This window comes from Mirounga angustirostris, unplaced genomic scaffold (assembly GCF_029215605.1).
Source record: "Mirounga angustirostris isolate CCGP_5_RB_7025 unplaced genomic scaffold, mMirAng1.0.hap1 SCAF_4, whole genome shotgun sequence".
Classification (NCBI taxonomy): domain Eukaryota; kingdom Metazoa; phylum Chordata; class Mammalia; order Carnivora; family Phocidae; genus Mirounga; species Mirounga angustirostris.
This window is the reverse complement of record NW_026991712.1, coordinates 85,793,448-85,809,447: the sequence shown is the minus strand read 5'-3', so window position 1 is coordinate 85,809,447 and position 16,000 is coordinate 85,793,448. Positions and strand designations below refer to the sequence as shown.

Genomic DNA, 16,000 nt, shown 5'->3' with positions numbered 1-16,000 from the left:
CATCCACGTTTTCACGGAGAGCAGCTGTACAGTCTCTCGCCGGGCGCGGGTCCACGGTCGTGCACCTGTGAACTGGAGAAGAGGGATCGGGGAGCTCGCACGTGTTGCGTGATGAGCGAATAGGCTCAACGTCTACCCTTTAGTCGGCTGGCGCGCTAGAGGGAACAGCTGAGACGGTTTATAGGTCGTTTATTGCCAAACCCGCTTTTTACATGCTAAGTTACTAAAAGTCTGGAGCGTCAACCTAGCTTCTGTGAGAAAAACTTTGCAAGAGGGAGGACCCTGCTCTGCCAGTTGTTTGCAACGTTACAAGCTGCTAGTACAAAACGTTGGCACGAACCCAGATACAGGAATTAAGTGGAAAGGCCGTCATGTCAGCTTGTGATAACGGCTGGGATGGGAATCTGGGTTTATCAACCAGATTTTACAGTTAAGAGAACTGAGCCGGATGTAAGGCCCTGTTTAAATACTGAAGCCTTTTCCTGGCTACTGTGTCTTCGGAGTTGTATAGGCAATGACTTAATTAATACTTTCCTCGTTGCATAATATAGGCGGCGCAAACAGGAATTTGAGGGAAACACCTGATTTTTTTTTTTTTTTTGAGATGTGGGTTTAAAACCAGAAGCAAAACACTTCCACAAAGCGTAGGGAAATGGTGCAAAAATAAGAGAAAGTTGTCTTTAGCTGTTCCTTCAGATCTCTTCGGTACACAAGTCTACAATTGAGAAAATGAAAACCATCCCCAAACGCCCCAAACAGGTGAAACTATACTTTTACAGAATTTATTGGTTAGCCTGAAATGGAACACTTTGATTGGCTAAAAGGACATTTACTCTGCTAGCCACTAAGGAAGTGCGAGCCGAAGCTATTATTTATGTGGGCTCCACCCCCTTATGACGACATTGTTGGAAATTAACCAATAAAAATGCAGTCCCTTGCGAGCCTTCATTTGCATACCGGCTCTATAAATAGCGGGTAACCAAGCCTTTTGGAAGTAGTCCGGATCGTTTCTGGTGTGTGGCGTTTCTTCTTGCAAAAATGCCTGATCCAGCAAAGTCGGCTCCTGCTCCCAAGAAGGGCTCCAAGAAGGCTGTTACGAAAGTGCAGAAGAAGGACGGTAAGAAGCGCAAGCGCAGCCGCAAGGAGAGCTACTCTGTTTATGTGTATAAAGTGTTGAAGCAGGTTCATCCGGACACCGGCATCTCGTCCAAGGCCATGGGCATCATGAACTCCTTCGTCAACGACATCTTCGAGCGCATCGCCGGCGAGGCCTCCCGCCTGGCGCATTACAACAAGCGCTCGACCATCACGTCCCGGGAGATCCAGACGGCCGTGCGCCTGCTGCTGCCCGGCGAGCTGGCCAAGCACGCCGTGTCCGAGGGCACCAAGGCGGTCACCAAGTACACCAGCTCGAAGTAAGGGCGCGCAAAGGACGCAATAGGACAGTTACTTTACCCCAACGGCTCTTTTCAGAGCCACTTTATTTGTCACACTAAGCGGCTGTAAACACTTGCTAGAAGATTGGGCTTTTGGTTAGGTAGGGTGGGCCTGTGCTCTCGGAAACATTTGGGTTTGGGGCTAAGTTAGGACCGCGATAAAGATTGCCCTGGCTGTTAAAATCTGGAACCTCCTACAGACCGGTGATGTCACCTAGTGGCACGATTCTTGGTAACAAAAAACTAGTCCTCAAAATGGTTTCTACCTAGTTCTACGGAGTCTGAGATGGAAGCTTAGATACAGGTAACTGAATAAGCAGGTTTGCTATACTTTAAAGTTTGTTTCGGTTTTGGTGGGTGTTGCTGTTATACTTCTCTACCCTTAAATGTCAACACAAGGTTTTTCTTAAATAAGCGAGCTGGAAGGTTTTCCTTAGTGTACAAATGGAAATCCCTCCGTTCCCCACTCCCACCACCTTAATGTTCTATTTGTAAACGTTTCTAGGTGTCTGTCACGAACGATGCGCAGTAAAGCCATATGGTTTAGTCTGTCGGCCTACGTGTAAGTCTCGATCTATCCTTAACTTCCTCCCTAGCCCAATCCTTCAACCAGGTAAAGATTTTTGCCTCCCACCCCTTGGGACGTTTAGTAATACCTGGAGACAAAGTTTTTTCTTGGAGAGGGATGCTAACTGGCATTTAGTGGATAAGGGCCACGGATGTTGATAAATATACCAAAATGCATAAGACAACCCCCAAGGCCAAAAGTTCATCTCTGTAACCTCAGTCCTTGCGGGCAGCAGGGAGACCCAGCGCCCAGACTTTCCTTCTGTGAGGATTTGGATTTAATTCTCATTTGGGTCCAAACCTTCCCTCCACCCCACCACCTAGTCAATGTTACTGCTCTTGGTGAAAAGCCGAGCAGAATGCAGATTTACTGTGATTACTTACGCGCCAAAGGAAAATTACCTTCTCCAGGGCAAGGAACTTGTCTTCTCTAACAGTTTCCTGGTTATAACCAGGAAATACCACCTTGGTGCTTGCTAAACATTCCCAGGTGCCGCTTCTGGAGCTTCTTGATAGGTGGTTTTTAGTGTTCTCAGGTGTATTAAAAAAATTTGGGGGCGCATGATGTGCAAATGGCCACAGCTAACCTACGGGATGAATTTCTGAAGACCCCTTAGTTCAAACTTGCATAACTCAAGACTAATCCCGACAGAGGCTGGTGAATGTTCCACCAAACCAAAGGTACCCTTAAGGTAAAAGAAAAAAAAAATCATAGTTTCCAGTTCACTTATCAAGCTTTGAAATTAAGCCGTTCTTGATAAATGTTAAGGAATTTGCTTGACAAGTTTGTGCTTAAAGTGAATTTTATTTATAATGTAAGAGTTCAAATTTACATCCAATTAAAGTTACATAAAATGGGCTGTCTGATTTTTTTCACTGGAAAATGAAGATTTTCTGAGTCATTTTCCCTGGCGAGAGGAATGACTCACTGAGAATTTTATTTTCCCAGTGAAAGAAAAGAAATCATTATGCAGCACATTTTATAGTTGGAAAAGTTAATAAGTGAAAAGGCCAGGGTGTCTGTCTTCTCCGTCAAGTTATCGGACCATCAGAGACACCATCTGGTCTCCTCCCCTAGGATCCTGAAGGCTCTCTTCTGCCTGAGGACTAGTGAGTGACCCTTATTTCTCATGGTCTTTGGAGGTTGTTAAAGCATTGTCAACTGGCTCACCTAATCGAAAGCTAGCATTAATTACTCATGACTGAAGGATTAAGCCCCAACACCTTATCCTGAAACTAAAGGCCTTCTGCCATCTCACCAAAACTTCCCTTCAATTGCTTGTTTTCCTCAGATCTCTAGCAGAGCCAAAATGCAGTACCCACTGTCTTATAATGCCTCTTAAGTTTCTCATCCTTTGTGCTTTTGTTAGGTGGCCCTTCTAAACCGTAGTACTTTCTGTTGCTCTTGCAACTACTCCAAGCCTGTCTACCTGCCCGTTCTAAGCCTTCCCATCCCATTCTAGGTCACAATAGTCTTTCTCCTTTTAACTCGTAAGGCTTTCTTTGTTCCTTGCACAATGAATCTGCAATTAACTGTAGCTTTGTGAACTGGTTAGTCTTTTTCCTTAATTTCTTTTTCATTGTTTTTACATGTTGTTTGTCTTCTAATGGAAGACAGGGTTTACTTTCTTAAAAAAAAATACTTCTTAAAAACTTCCACAAAGGCTGTTCTAGAGTCCATTATAAAATAGCATCTCAGGGGCACCTGGGTGGCTCAGTTGGTTAAGCGACTGACTCTTGGCTTCAGCTCAGGTCATGATCTCAGGATCGTGAGATCAAGCCCTGAGTTGGGCTCTGTGCTCAGCTGCTGAGTCTGCTTGAGATTCTCTCACTCTCCTCCCTCTTCCTCTGCCCCTCTCCCCTCTCATGCTCTCTCAAATAAAATCTAAAAAAAAAAAAAAAAAAAAAAAATAGCATCTTGGTGAAAGTTTGTTGACTGATTGCCCAGACCAGAGAATGCTAGAAAATTGGTCTGAAGGTGGTAAGTTCGTGTACTCCAATTAGCTTTTTTGTCCTCCACTTTTTCCTAAATTTTCCTGCTCCTTTAACCTGAAACACTCATTTATAATAATTACTGACCCACTTAAAACAACTGTTGGAGATTAAAAACTCCTAAGAGGGGCAGATAGAGTACTGCACTTGACTGCTTCCCTTCATGGGCCAAAATGATGGGATTCTACTGGAGCTTTTTCAGCCTAGTTTAGATGCTGCTTTTCCAGTGTTGCAAGCAAGGTTGAGGAGGGAGATGCATTCCAGAAGATGAAAAAAGTTTGTGGTATGAAGATAAGGAGCTTTAAATATCAGATCCAGTGAGCATTGCAAATGGGCTTGGTCTGGGTCAGGTCAAGTGTCATTAAGATTGGTTAGTCATTATTTCAAGGACTGGGGAATGGATTGTGGTATCTATATACACTTACAAACATGACAGTTTAATCTTGTCATAATTTTTAGACAAATGCCTCATTTTAAAACTGGGTGCATTTCCTAGAAGTGATCTAAGAGTCAAAACACTTAAATTCAGGGGTGCCTGGGTGGCTCAGTCGTTAAGCGTCTGCCTTCGGGTCAGGTCATGATCCCAGGGTCCTGGGATCGAGTCCCACTTCGGGCTCCCTGCGCCGCGGGAAGCCTGCTTCTCCCTCTCCCACTCCCCCTGCTTGTGTTTCCTCTCTCACTGTCTCTCTCTCTGTCAAATAAATAAATAAAAATCTTAAAAAAAAAAAAAAGCACTTAAATTCGGATGACTATAATTCAAGCACAGAACAACAGTTGGGAAGTGTTATATGATCTCTTTGAGGGGCATAAAGTAGGAGTTATGAAAGGATGTCAATTTGAGGCAGGAAAAAGACTATTTTGGAGAATTACTAGATAGTGATTTTCTCCTACATTTTGTAACTATAGCTGAGCCATCATATGATTTGGCAAAAATAGAAAACTTGATAAAAAAAATTCTAGATCCCATACTGCCAACATGAACAAGCTTTTGAAATATAAAAGCAGGGCATGTTTTCTTTTCATGTGTAATCAAATAAATATATCAAACATATAATATTAGCAAAACAATGAGATGGATAAAAAGATGTAAATACATCTAATAGAAGGGATTACACCAGTATAAAAATAATTACAATTCAAGGCGAAATGTGTTATTCCCAAAAGAGGGGGTAAGAAGGAAATGTTATGAGTTAAGGAGAATGATAGGTTGCATCTGGCTGGAGGGTTCAGGAACATTCCATGAGGAGAACTTGCATGTGCCAAGTCCTATATGGGTGATGGGGATATATAGGTGTCCTCCATGAGGTCCCTCTGGAATATTGTTTGTAACCAATATATCAAATGTCCTCTGGTAATTTTTTTTAAGTTTTCATTTTATCCAATTTTCTGTAACCTCTTTCAATTTTTCTGATTTTGGTAGATGAAATTCTCCATCATTCTATATTCTGTGACTAGAGATCATTAATTCTGCACCCCTCATCCAGGTTGTAACATTTTCCTTTGACTTTAATATATCTCTTTTAAAAATTGTCTTTTTTAATTAAGATTTTTTATTTATTTATTTGCCAGAGAGAGAGCACAAGCAGGGGGACCAGCAGACTCCCTGTTGAGCAGGGAGCCCGATGCGGGACTCAATCCCAGGACCCTGGGATCATGACCTGAGCCAAAGGCAGACACTTAACCAACTGAGCCACCCAGGCATCCCATTAAGTATTTTATTCTCACAGACGATTTTACGTCATTACATTGAAAAGCTCTGGCTGCCCCTCCTGCCTACACAACAATTCAAGTCACATTGTTCTTGGCTCACAGCATCTCAAACCTGCTGAAACTTTGTTCACCATAGTCCTAGCTTGAGAGAAATTTGATTTTCTTGTTCCCTGTGAGATTAATTTTCTCTGGGGAGGTGACTATGATAGGGTGAGTGAATAATAAGCCTTTTCTTAGTCACCTATGATTTATCAGAAAATATTGTTGACTCAAAATATGTCAAGTCTCCAACCACACCTCGACACTTCCACTGCTGCCCCCTGCCCTAAGCCACCGCCACATCCTCAGGATATTTGCAACGGCCTTTGCACTGGTCTCCTTGCTTCTGCCATCTACCCTCTCACTCTGCTTTCCACAAAATAGCTGGAGTAAACTTGAAACATGAGTCAGATCCTGTTACTCCCACACTCTTCTCCCCATTGGAACACCCCCCACCACCACCACCTGCACCAACGACGGCTTCAGAGTGAAGGCCACATCCTTATGATGGCGGGCGTACACCTCCTGTCTTCCCACTCTCCCTTTTGTTTGCTCCACTTCCTCACACTTGTCTCCCTGTTCTTCCAGAAAACGCCAAGGCCCTGCTATCTCAGGGCCTTTGTACTTGCCATTTCCTCTTCTGGAAAGGCTCTTCCCCAGATACTGACGTGACTGGCTTCCTCATGTCTTTTAGGTTTCTGCTCAAAGGGTACCTTACCATCTTGTCATTGAGGACTTCCTTGAGCAGCTTATATAAGATAACAAGCCCACTTCTACCTCCCCCAACTTCATGATACTTTTTATTCCCCTACCTTTCTTAATTTTCCTCCATGGACCATCTGATACTAATGTGTTTATTTATTTATTACTGAATCAGAACCTCCTACCAATAAAAACTATTCTTACCTGCTTACTGTAACTCAGTGCTTTCTGGGTGCAAGCCTTCTCAATTAGAGGCTAATTTACCAGCTTCTCTTGTATCTAGGTCTGTCCATAAGACAAAGTTCTGGGCCAATGAGATGTGACTGGAAGTGATATATATTATTTCAAGTTTGTGCCCTAAAAAGGAAAAGGTATGTACTTCCCTTGCCTTTTTTCTTTCCCTTTCCTCTGGCTCAGTTGTAGAAATGATGGCAGGAACCGTGGCAACCACTTCTGACCCAGAAACAGAAATCTTGTGATAAGGATGGCTGAAGTGCTCTCCTAGCCCTGAGACTATGACATGAGAGATAAACAGACTTGTATCTTCTTTAAGCCACTGTTTTTTTAAAGATTTGTTACAATAATTTAGGCTGTATTCTGACCCATTGTCTGACTCTCTTCTTACCTTCCCAGAGTAAGTCCTATAAAAGAAGGTACTTTTTATTTTTCTATCCCCATCATCTAGAACTGCATCTGGAACATAGTGGGCACTCAGTAAATATTTATGAGATGAATGGATTGATGAGGGACAAGTAGTTGAAAGGGATGGCAGAGCTTGAAGACAGATTTAATAAAAAAATTATTGAATTTGAAATCTTTTGCCCTCTGAATGAGGAACAGCACAATATAGAGTGAAGGTCTAGGTGAGGTTGCAACAACCTTGGTCCACAAATCAGTTTAGAAGCTTCACAGTATAAGTTGTTGGATATTTATACTAACCTACACTAATTCAGAAGCAGTAAGAGGGTAAAAGAAAACTTTTGTTTCCTCTACTACTCTCAGTCCTTCTAGCCACCAAATGTGTGGGTTCTCCACACCAAGCAATTCTAACATTAACCTTCCTGGATTTGGCACAGACTTCCCCCCACTTCAGACACTACTCACAGTAGTGGGTCTCTAGGTTACCCACACTTCTGTCAGTCTTGGCTACAAATTAGGGGTTCTCACCCCTCCTCAGATTTGATCATTTGTCACAATGGCTCATAGAACTCTGGGAAACATGTTTACCAGTTTATTATAAAGGATATAGGAAGGGATACAGATGATCAGCCAGGTGAGGATGTACACAGGGCAAGGTCCAGAAGGGTCCCGAGTGCAGGAGCTTCTGTCCCTGTGGAGTTGCAGTGTCTACCCTCCTGAAATGTGCATGTGTGCACCAACCCAGAAGCTTTCTGAACCCCATAGTTTAGGGATTTTTATGGAGGCTTTATCAAGTAGACATCATGGATTATTGGCTCAATCTCCAGGCCTTCTCCTCCCTGGAGGATGGGGCGGGAGGGGGGGGGGGGGGGGCTAAAAGTTCCAAGCTTCTAATTATAGTTTGGCCTTTCTGGTGACCAGTCTTCATCCTGAAGCTTCCTAGGAGCCCACCAAAAGCCAACTCTTCAGAACAAAAGACACTTCCCATTACCCAGGAAATTCCAAGAGATTTAGGAGCTTTGTATCAGGAACCAGGGGCAGAGACCAAATACTATTTCTTACTATGTTACCATCCACCCCTGGTCTCTAGCCATGGACCCCTTCCAGCAAACTGATTATAATAAAGTCAAAAGATACTGCCTGAGGGGCACTTGGGTGACTCAGTCAGTTGAGTGCCCAACTCTTGGTCTTAGCTCAGGTCTTGATCTTGGGGTCATGGGTTCAGGCCCTGCTGCTTTGGGAACCACGCTGGGCATGGAACTTACTCAAAAAAAGGGGGGGGGGGGCGCCTGGGTGGCTCAGTTGGTTAAGCGACTGCCTTCAGCTCAGGTCATGATCCCAGGGTCCTGGGATTGAGCCCCACATCGGGCTCCCTGCTGGGCAGGGGTTCTTCTTCTCCCTCTCCCTCTGCCACTCCCACTGCTTGTGCTCTCCTGCTCTCTGTCAAATAAATAAAATCTTAAAAAATATATATATATATACTGGCTGAAAAGGCAGTGTGGTGATGAGCATTAGCGGTGAGTCCCAGTTTCCCCACCTAAGAGCTATATGACCTTGGGAAAGTGTCTTTACTCCTCTGACTCTCAATTTCTTTCTCTGTAAATGAAAAAAATAATGGAACCTACCTTATAGGTTTGTTATGAAGATTAAATGAGCTAATATGTTTTATGCATTTAGAGTAGCTGGAACATGGTAAATATTTGATCAGTATTTCATTATGATTATGGTTAGAAAGCCACTTCCTGCAGGTACACTGTACCTCCAGAGCGTATTTCTAGTGATTTGAGAGTCACCTCCCTACATGTTAGAGCAATAAGACCTTCATTTTCTAAAACATCATCCAAGAAGACAATTCCACAATTTACTTGTTGGGACTTTTATTCTGTAGAACCTTCAATATCTGCTATATGTCCTGATAGGAAAAAAAATGAATTAGAAAACAAGACCTTATGTATAGTGTCTGTTACCAGTGCTCTATAAAGACCTATATTATCTGGCAAATACCTTTAAAAAATCATATTATGTTTGCAATACTTTCCATCAATGTTTTTAGGAAAAATGAAATACTTCCATTAAATACTTCTTTCCTATTTCTAATTTCTGAGTTGAAAGCTCTGAATTTTAAGGACTTAACCCAGGAGCAAGCCAAGTGAATAAAAATGATTTAGGGCACATTATGAGGTAGCACAGAGAAGGACACACCTTATAACCAAAAGGAGAATAGGCAAATATTTGGGAAATGTTAAAATCAGAAATTTTAAAATGGGCTTGGTGGAGCCAGGTTGATGACTTATGGGTCAATCATTTCTGGTTATTTAAAGTATTTCACATTTTTCCTCTCAGTATTTTCAAGATGAAGCTCTTGTTTTTGCCACCTACTCAGGAACCACAGTTTTCCCAAGAATATAAGGAAGACTTTCTTATGTAAACTATAGTTGTCCAAGGAGTAGCAAACAAGGCAGATGATAGCTCTGAGACCTCAAGATTTCTTTTCTTTGGCCAAGAACACATTATATAATAGGTGATATATTTCAGATGGTTGTAGCAAAAAGAGGCATAAGAATCTAGAGTCTCACTATCAGCCAATCCAAGGAACTTTGCTTAGATGACCAAAGCCAGAAAGACCAAAGGAGGGAAATAATAGAGCTTAAGCAGTTCTCCAGTATTTGACCTTTGGGGACCAAACTTGGATGCTGGCCTACTGTCTCAAGGTAGTAAAGAGGTAGTGGCTTGGGACTGGTTGATTATTTTGAGAGCGAGATTGAGATCTTTTTTTTTTTTTTTTAAAGATTTTATTTATTTATTTGAGAGAGAGCAAGCACATGAGAGGGGGGAGGGTCAGAGGGAGAAGCAGACTCCCCGCCGAGCAGGGAGCCCGATGCGGGACTCGATCCCGGGACTCCAGGATCATGACCTGAGCCGAAGGCAGTCGCTTAACCAACTGAGCCACCCAGGCGCCCCCGAGATTGAGATCTTAATTGATCTTGGTACTTGAATAATACCAGGCATCCAGAAGAAGGAGTCTTGTGACAAAAAAATGGAAAACACAGATTAGTGAAATGAAGTAAGGAGCAAATTTTCTCTGTTGCTTCACATGATCAAGAGCAGTGATTATAAATTACCAGAAGGTTGGGGGAAGTCCATACCACTCTTATGATATCATATCTTTTTAACATTCAGGAGAACAGAATATACCTAAATACATCAGCTTTGTTTTTGTAGGCAATGATGTTTGAGTCTTGTCTAAGTCTTAGTTTCCACTTGGTAGGATTCTAAGATTTCAAATGCATTAAAAGAAAACTCTTTAGGCCAAGAGGGAGTGTGAAACAGTTCAGATACACCACAGATATAACCCTGGGCAAATGTTGTTCAGTGTTCTTAATATAATTCCCAATCCTAGGGTTGGGCCTTAAACTACTTGAATTTCTTTCTGGAGATGTGTTTCATCTAGTTTGGTATGTCTAGACTTAAGACCCACACTATAACACATAGAATAATGAGCAAGAGAAAGGCATACTGGTTAACCTATATATATTAGGGTTACTTCCAGCAAGTGAATATACCTTTGTTTCCTTAGGCTTCTTCACTCCTCTGCCTGCTGCACTATGAAAAATGAAGGAAAATTATTTTGCTTATTGAAGTGTCTCTGTAGGGGACTTTTCCCCCGGTGTTTGAATTGTTGAATTGTTCATAGTTGTTGGTTTTTTTCACATTACTATCAATAATTAAGAAATTATTCTTTTTTTAAAAAGATTTTATTTATTTATTTGACACCGAGAGAGAGATAGCAAAAGAAAGAGCGAGAACAAGCAAGGGGAGCGGCAGAAGGAGAGGGAGAAGCAGGCTTCCCGCTGAGCAAGGAGCCCGATGTGGGACCCGATCCCAGGACCCTGGGATCATGACCCGAGCTGAAGGCAGACGCTTAACCAACTGAGCCACCCAGGTTCCCCCAAGAAATTATTCTTTTTTTTTTTTTTAAAGATTTTATTTATTTATTTGAGAGAGAGAGAATGAGAGAGAGCATGAGAGGGGAGAGGTCAGAGGGAGAAGCAGACTCCCTGCTAAGCAGGGAGCCCGATGTGGGACTCGATTCCGGGACTCCAGGATCACGACCTGAGCCGAAGGCAGTCGCTTAACCGACTGAGCCACCCAGGTGCCCCCCCCAAGAAATTATTCTTAAGTGAATTTTTTTTTTTTTTTTTTTTCAGAAATAGCAGGTGTGTGTAGAGAACACAATTTTAGGATTGGCAGGAGAGTTAACCAAGGTAAAACTTGAATTTCAATCCTTGGCCTAGAGAAAAAACCTAAGAAACCTTTTCATTGTCTAAGGGAGGTGTATTTCATGGTATTATGATTGAGGGATGTGTTTAGATGGGAAAGGGGCATAATAGATCAATCTTTCTGGATTAGTATATGCAAATCATTTATAGTGGAGAAAAGCAGAGTCTCAGGAATTGGCAGATCAAGTTGATTAAAACTTGTTGAGGATATAGAGGATCTGAAGAATGCGGTCAACAAAATTAGTCATAATTGTACTTATACCCACACCATCTTGTATCCAGAGTAGAAAATGTACATTTTGGGGTGCCTGGGTGGCTCAGATGGTTGAGCGACTGCCTTCGGCTCAGGTCATGATCCCGGAGTCCCGGGATCGAGTCCCACATCGGGCTCCCTGCTCGGCGGGAAGCCTGCTTCTCCCTCTCCCACTCCCCCTGCTTGTGTTCCTGCTCTCGCTGTCTCTGTCTCTGTCAAATAAATAAATAAAATCTTTAAAAAAAAAAAAAAGAAAATGTACATTTTGGATTCGTAAATTCTGATAAAAACTGACCACGTGTAAGATGACAAATGAAAGCTCAACAAGTGTTGAAAAGTTGAAACTATATGATACCCATTCACTAATCATAATGCAAGGACATAACTAAAAATATTCTCCTTGATCTATACTGTTAGGAAATAGCATATGGACTAAAGAGAAAAAAAATTAAAATTATATACAATAATAACAAATAATACAATATTAATACAATAATAATAACAATATGATTACAATAACAAAGAGAGCACTATATATTAAAACTTATATTAAGAGGCCAGAGGAAAAGTCATAGCTTTAAAATGCATTTATGAGAGAATGAGAACTATTAAAAATAATGAAGTAAAGCTTTTAACATAAAAGCTAATAAAGGGACACCAAAACAGGAGGGAAGTAGAGGAATAAATTAGGATAGAAGCAGAAATGAATAGATCATACTTCCTCATTCCCCCAAAATAGAATTAATCAATAAAGCCAAAATCTGGTTCTTTGAAAGAAAATTAAAGGGTTAATCCTTTAGTAATTTAATGTTGAAAGAGAAAAAGTACACTACAATATCAGCAATGTTAAATATAGAAGATATTTTAAGTGGTATGTGTATTTTGACACATATATTTGCAAATGTAGACAAAATATTTAATTTTTAATACAAGTGATCAAAGTTGCCCTAAGAAAGGTAGAATGACTGAATAAAAATAGCTATAGGAGAAACTGAAAAGATAGGCAAAGACCTACCCTTAAAAACAGCAGAGAAACTCTCCGAAGAGTTTCACCAGACATTGAGGGAAGAGACGATATTTATATAAATTGATCAAGATAATGGAAAAAAGATTAAAAGCCACATGCAAATATTATGAGACAAAGACAGCAACAGATACTATTAAGTTTAAGTGAAATAGGAGTGCCTGGGTGGTGTGGTTGGTTAAGCATTCAACTCTTGATTTCAGTTCAAGTCATGATCTCAGGGTTGTGAGATCGAGCCCCCGCATCGGGCTCTATGCTCCGCATGCGTCTGCTTAAGACTCTCTCTCCCTCTGCCCCTCCCTCCTACCCTCTCTCTCTAAAATAAATAAATAAGTCTTAAAAAAATATATTAAGTGAAATAAGCCCTGCAAAGCAAATAAAAGAGTTTTTGGTAAATAAATCCATAGATGTTAGCTATCATGGGCCACAATACAGATTTCAAAGTGTAATGAAAGGTAATTGGGATAAGAAACTGCAATTCAAGAAGCTGTTAAGTGCAGGGTTAAGATTTGAATTTTAGTTTGTTGTACCCAAAGCCTGTGAAATTTCAAGATGTGATTGAATTCAAGTTAAGAAATGATTATTTAAAAAAAAAAAGAAAGAAATGATTATTTTCTAAAATAAATATGGTTCTTACAAACCTGTTGCAAATGCCTATTTCTTCTCTAAGGCCTTTTTCTGCCCTTTCAGAAGAAATGGTCTTCAAAGTCACAGCCGGATTCCAGAGCTGATTCACTGGAGATCATGCCAAGCCTTCCTCAAAATTATCTTCTCAGAGAGAACCACACTTGGGGAATTTATTTCTCCAGAATGTGTAAACCGATTATTTCTAGTCTTCCTTAGAGATTTTCTATCTCCATTAACTCACTTATCATGTTTGGGAAACTTTCCCTTTAACACATGCTCCCTCTTCACAATTTATCCTTCAGTGGAGGAGGTAAGGAGTAACATGTACTTTGTGTGATACGGAGATGAAATGGGGAAGGCAGAAAGATGACCTTTTAGGGATTTGGACCCTACAATTAGAAACAAACCAAGAAATGAGGAATAAGATAAGGACAGCAGACAATTTTATTGGCTCTCATTTGACTGCCAGTGTGCATTAACAAGGAAGTCTTTACCTAAAAGACCTTATGGAGGCCCAGATTTTCAACTTACTAGAATTTTCTTTTTACATCTTGCTTTCCATTGCCAACCTTAATAGACAGTTCTCTTAGGGTCTTTCAGTTTTTATATTATCATAACTATGAGATTGGTAATAATCACTTCCTAAGATTTTAACAATACCATTTACAATAACTTACAAAAATGAAAAACCTAGGAATAAATCTAACAAAAAGATGAACAAGACTTCTAGGGAGAAAATCCTTTTTGATTTGATTGTTGAGAGATATTAACAATGATATAAAAAATGGAGAGTTATACCATGTTCATGAATTGGAAAAGTCAATATTATAATGATGTCAGTCTCTCTCCTTCATTTTCACTCCCCAAATCTACAGACTTAATGCAATCCCACTCCAAATCCAATAGTCTTCTCAGGAGAATTTGATATAGTTTATCACTCTTTTTTTCTTGAGACCTTTCTTCTTCTCTGTTTTTCTCCTATTTCATTGGCTATGCCTTGTCAACATCTTTTGCTGCCAACGCTTCTACACAACCTTTAAGATTTGGTACATCCCATAGCCACATGCAGAAGAATGAAACTGGACCATTTCCTTACACCACACACAAAAATAGACTCCAAATGGTTGAAAGACCTCAATGTGAGACAGGAGTCCATCAAAATCCTAAAGGAGAACACAGGCAGCAACCTCTTTGACCTCAGCCTAAGCAACTTCTTCCTAGAAACATTGCCAAAGGCAAGGGAAGCAAGGGCAAAAATGAACTATTGGGACTTCATCAAGATAAAAAGCTTTTGCAAAGCAAAGGAAACAGTCAACAAAACCAAAAGACAACCGACAGAATGGGAGAAGATATTTGCAAATGACGTATCAGATAAAGGGCTAGTATCCAAAATCTATAAAGAACTCATCAAACTCAACACCCAAAGAACAAAGAATCCAATCAAGAAATGGGCAGAAGACATGAACAGACATTTTTCCAAAGAAGACATCCAAATGGCCAACAGACACATGAAAAAGTGCTCAATATCGCTCAGCATCAGGGAAATCCAAATCAAAACCTCAATGAGATACCACCTCACACCAGTCAGAATGGCTAAAATTAACAAGTCAGGAAACGACAGATGTTGGCGGGGATGCGGAGAAAGGGGAACCCTCCTACACTGTTGGTGGGAATGCAAGCTGGTGCAGCCACTCTGGAAAACTGTATGGAGGTTCCTCAAAAAGTTGAAAATAGAGCTACCATATGATCCAGCAATTGCACTACTGGGTATTTACCCCAAAGATACAAAAGTAGGGATCCGAAGGGGTACGTGCACCCCGATGTTTATAGCAGCAATGTCCACAATAGCCAAACTGTGGAAAGAGCCAAGATGTCCATCGACAGATGAATGGATAAAGAAGATGTGGTATATATATACAATGGAATATTATGCAGCCATCAAAAGGAATGAGATCTTGCCATTTGCAACGACGTGGATGGAACTGGAGGGTATTATGTTGAGTGAAATAAGTCAAACAGAGAAAGACATGTATCATATGATCTCACTGATATGAGGAATTCTTAATCACAGGAAACAAACTGAGTGTTGTTGGAGTGGGGGGTGGGGTGGGAGGGATGGGGTGACTGGGTGATAGACATTGGGGAGGGTATGTGCTCTGGTAAGCGCTGTGAATTGTGCAAGACTGTTGAATCTCAGATCTGTACCTCTGAAACAAATAATGCAATATATGTTAAGAAAAAAAAGAAGAAGAAGAAGGTAGCGGGAGGGGAAGAATGAAGCGGGGGAAATCGGAGGGGTAGACGAACCATGAGAGACGATGGACTCTGAAAAACAAACAGGGTTCTAGAGGGGAGGGGGGTGGGAGGATGGGTTAGCCTGGTGGTGGGTATTGAGGAGGGCACGTTCTACATGGAGCACTGGGTGTTATGCACAAACAATGAATCATGGAACACTTCATCTAAAACTAATGATGTAATGTATGTGGATTAACATAAGAATTAAAAAAAAAAAGATTTGGTACATCCCAGGGTTCAGCCTTAGACCCTTTTCTGTTTTCTATCTGTACTTGCTGCTTACATTGTCTCTTCTAACCCCATGGCTCTAAATGCCACATATATATGATGATTCTCAAATTTTTATCTCTACTCCAACATTGTTCTCTGAGCTCCACTCATATTCCATGGCTTTGTCAACAGTTACACTTAAATGTCAAATAGGAATCTTAATATG

General features: G+C 41.0%; 1 protein-coding gene across 31 annotated transcripts in view; it reads left to right on the top strand.

Annotated features, from left to right (window-relative positions):
• Window positions 1–136: 136 nt before the first annotated feature.
• LOC123841128 (histone H2B type 2-F-like) overlaps window positions 137–16,000 on the top strand; it is a 25,159-nt gene continuing 9,295 nt past the window's right edge. For 8 of the 31 annotated variants that reach the window (XR_010410723.1, XR_010410722.1, XR_010410721.1 and 5 more), the window contains exon 1: window positions 137–1,415. Coding sequence is in view for 25 of the 31 variants with exons in the window: in XM_064588435.1 (XP_064444505.1) it covers window positions 1,039–1,415 (377 nt within the window). In the remaining 6 variants the exon portion in view is untranslated. Of the gene's footprint in view, window positions 1,741–1,941; window positions 1,999–6,729; window positions 6,818–10,662; window positions 10,682–13,332; window positions 14,179–14,222; window positions 14,826–16,000 lie in introns of those variants that run through there. The other 23 variants (XM_064588441.1, XM_064588439.1, XM_064588431.1 and 20 more) reach the window with 20 other exon arrangements.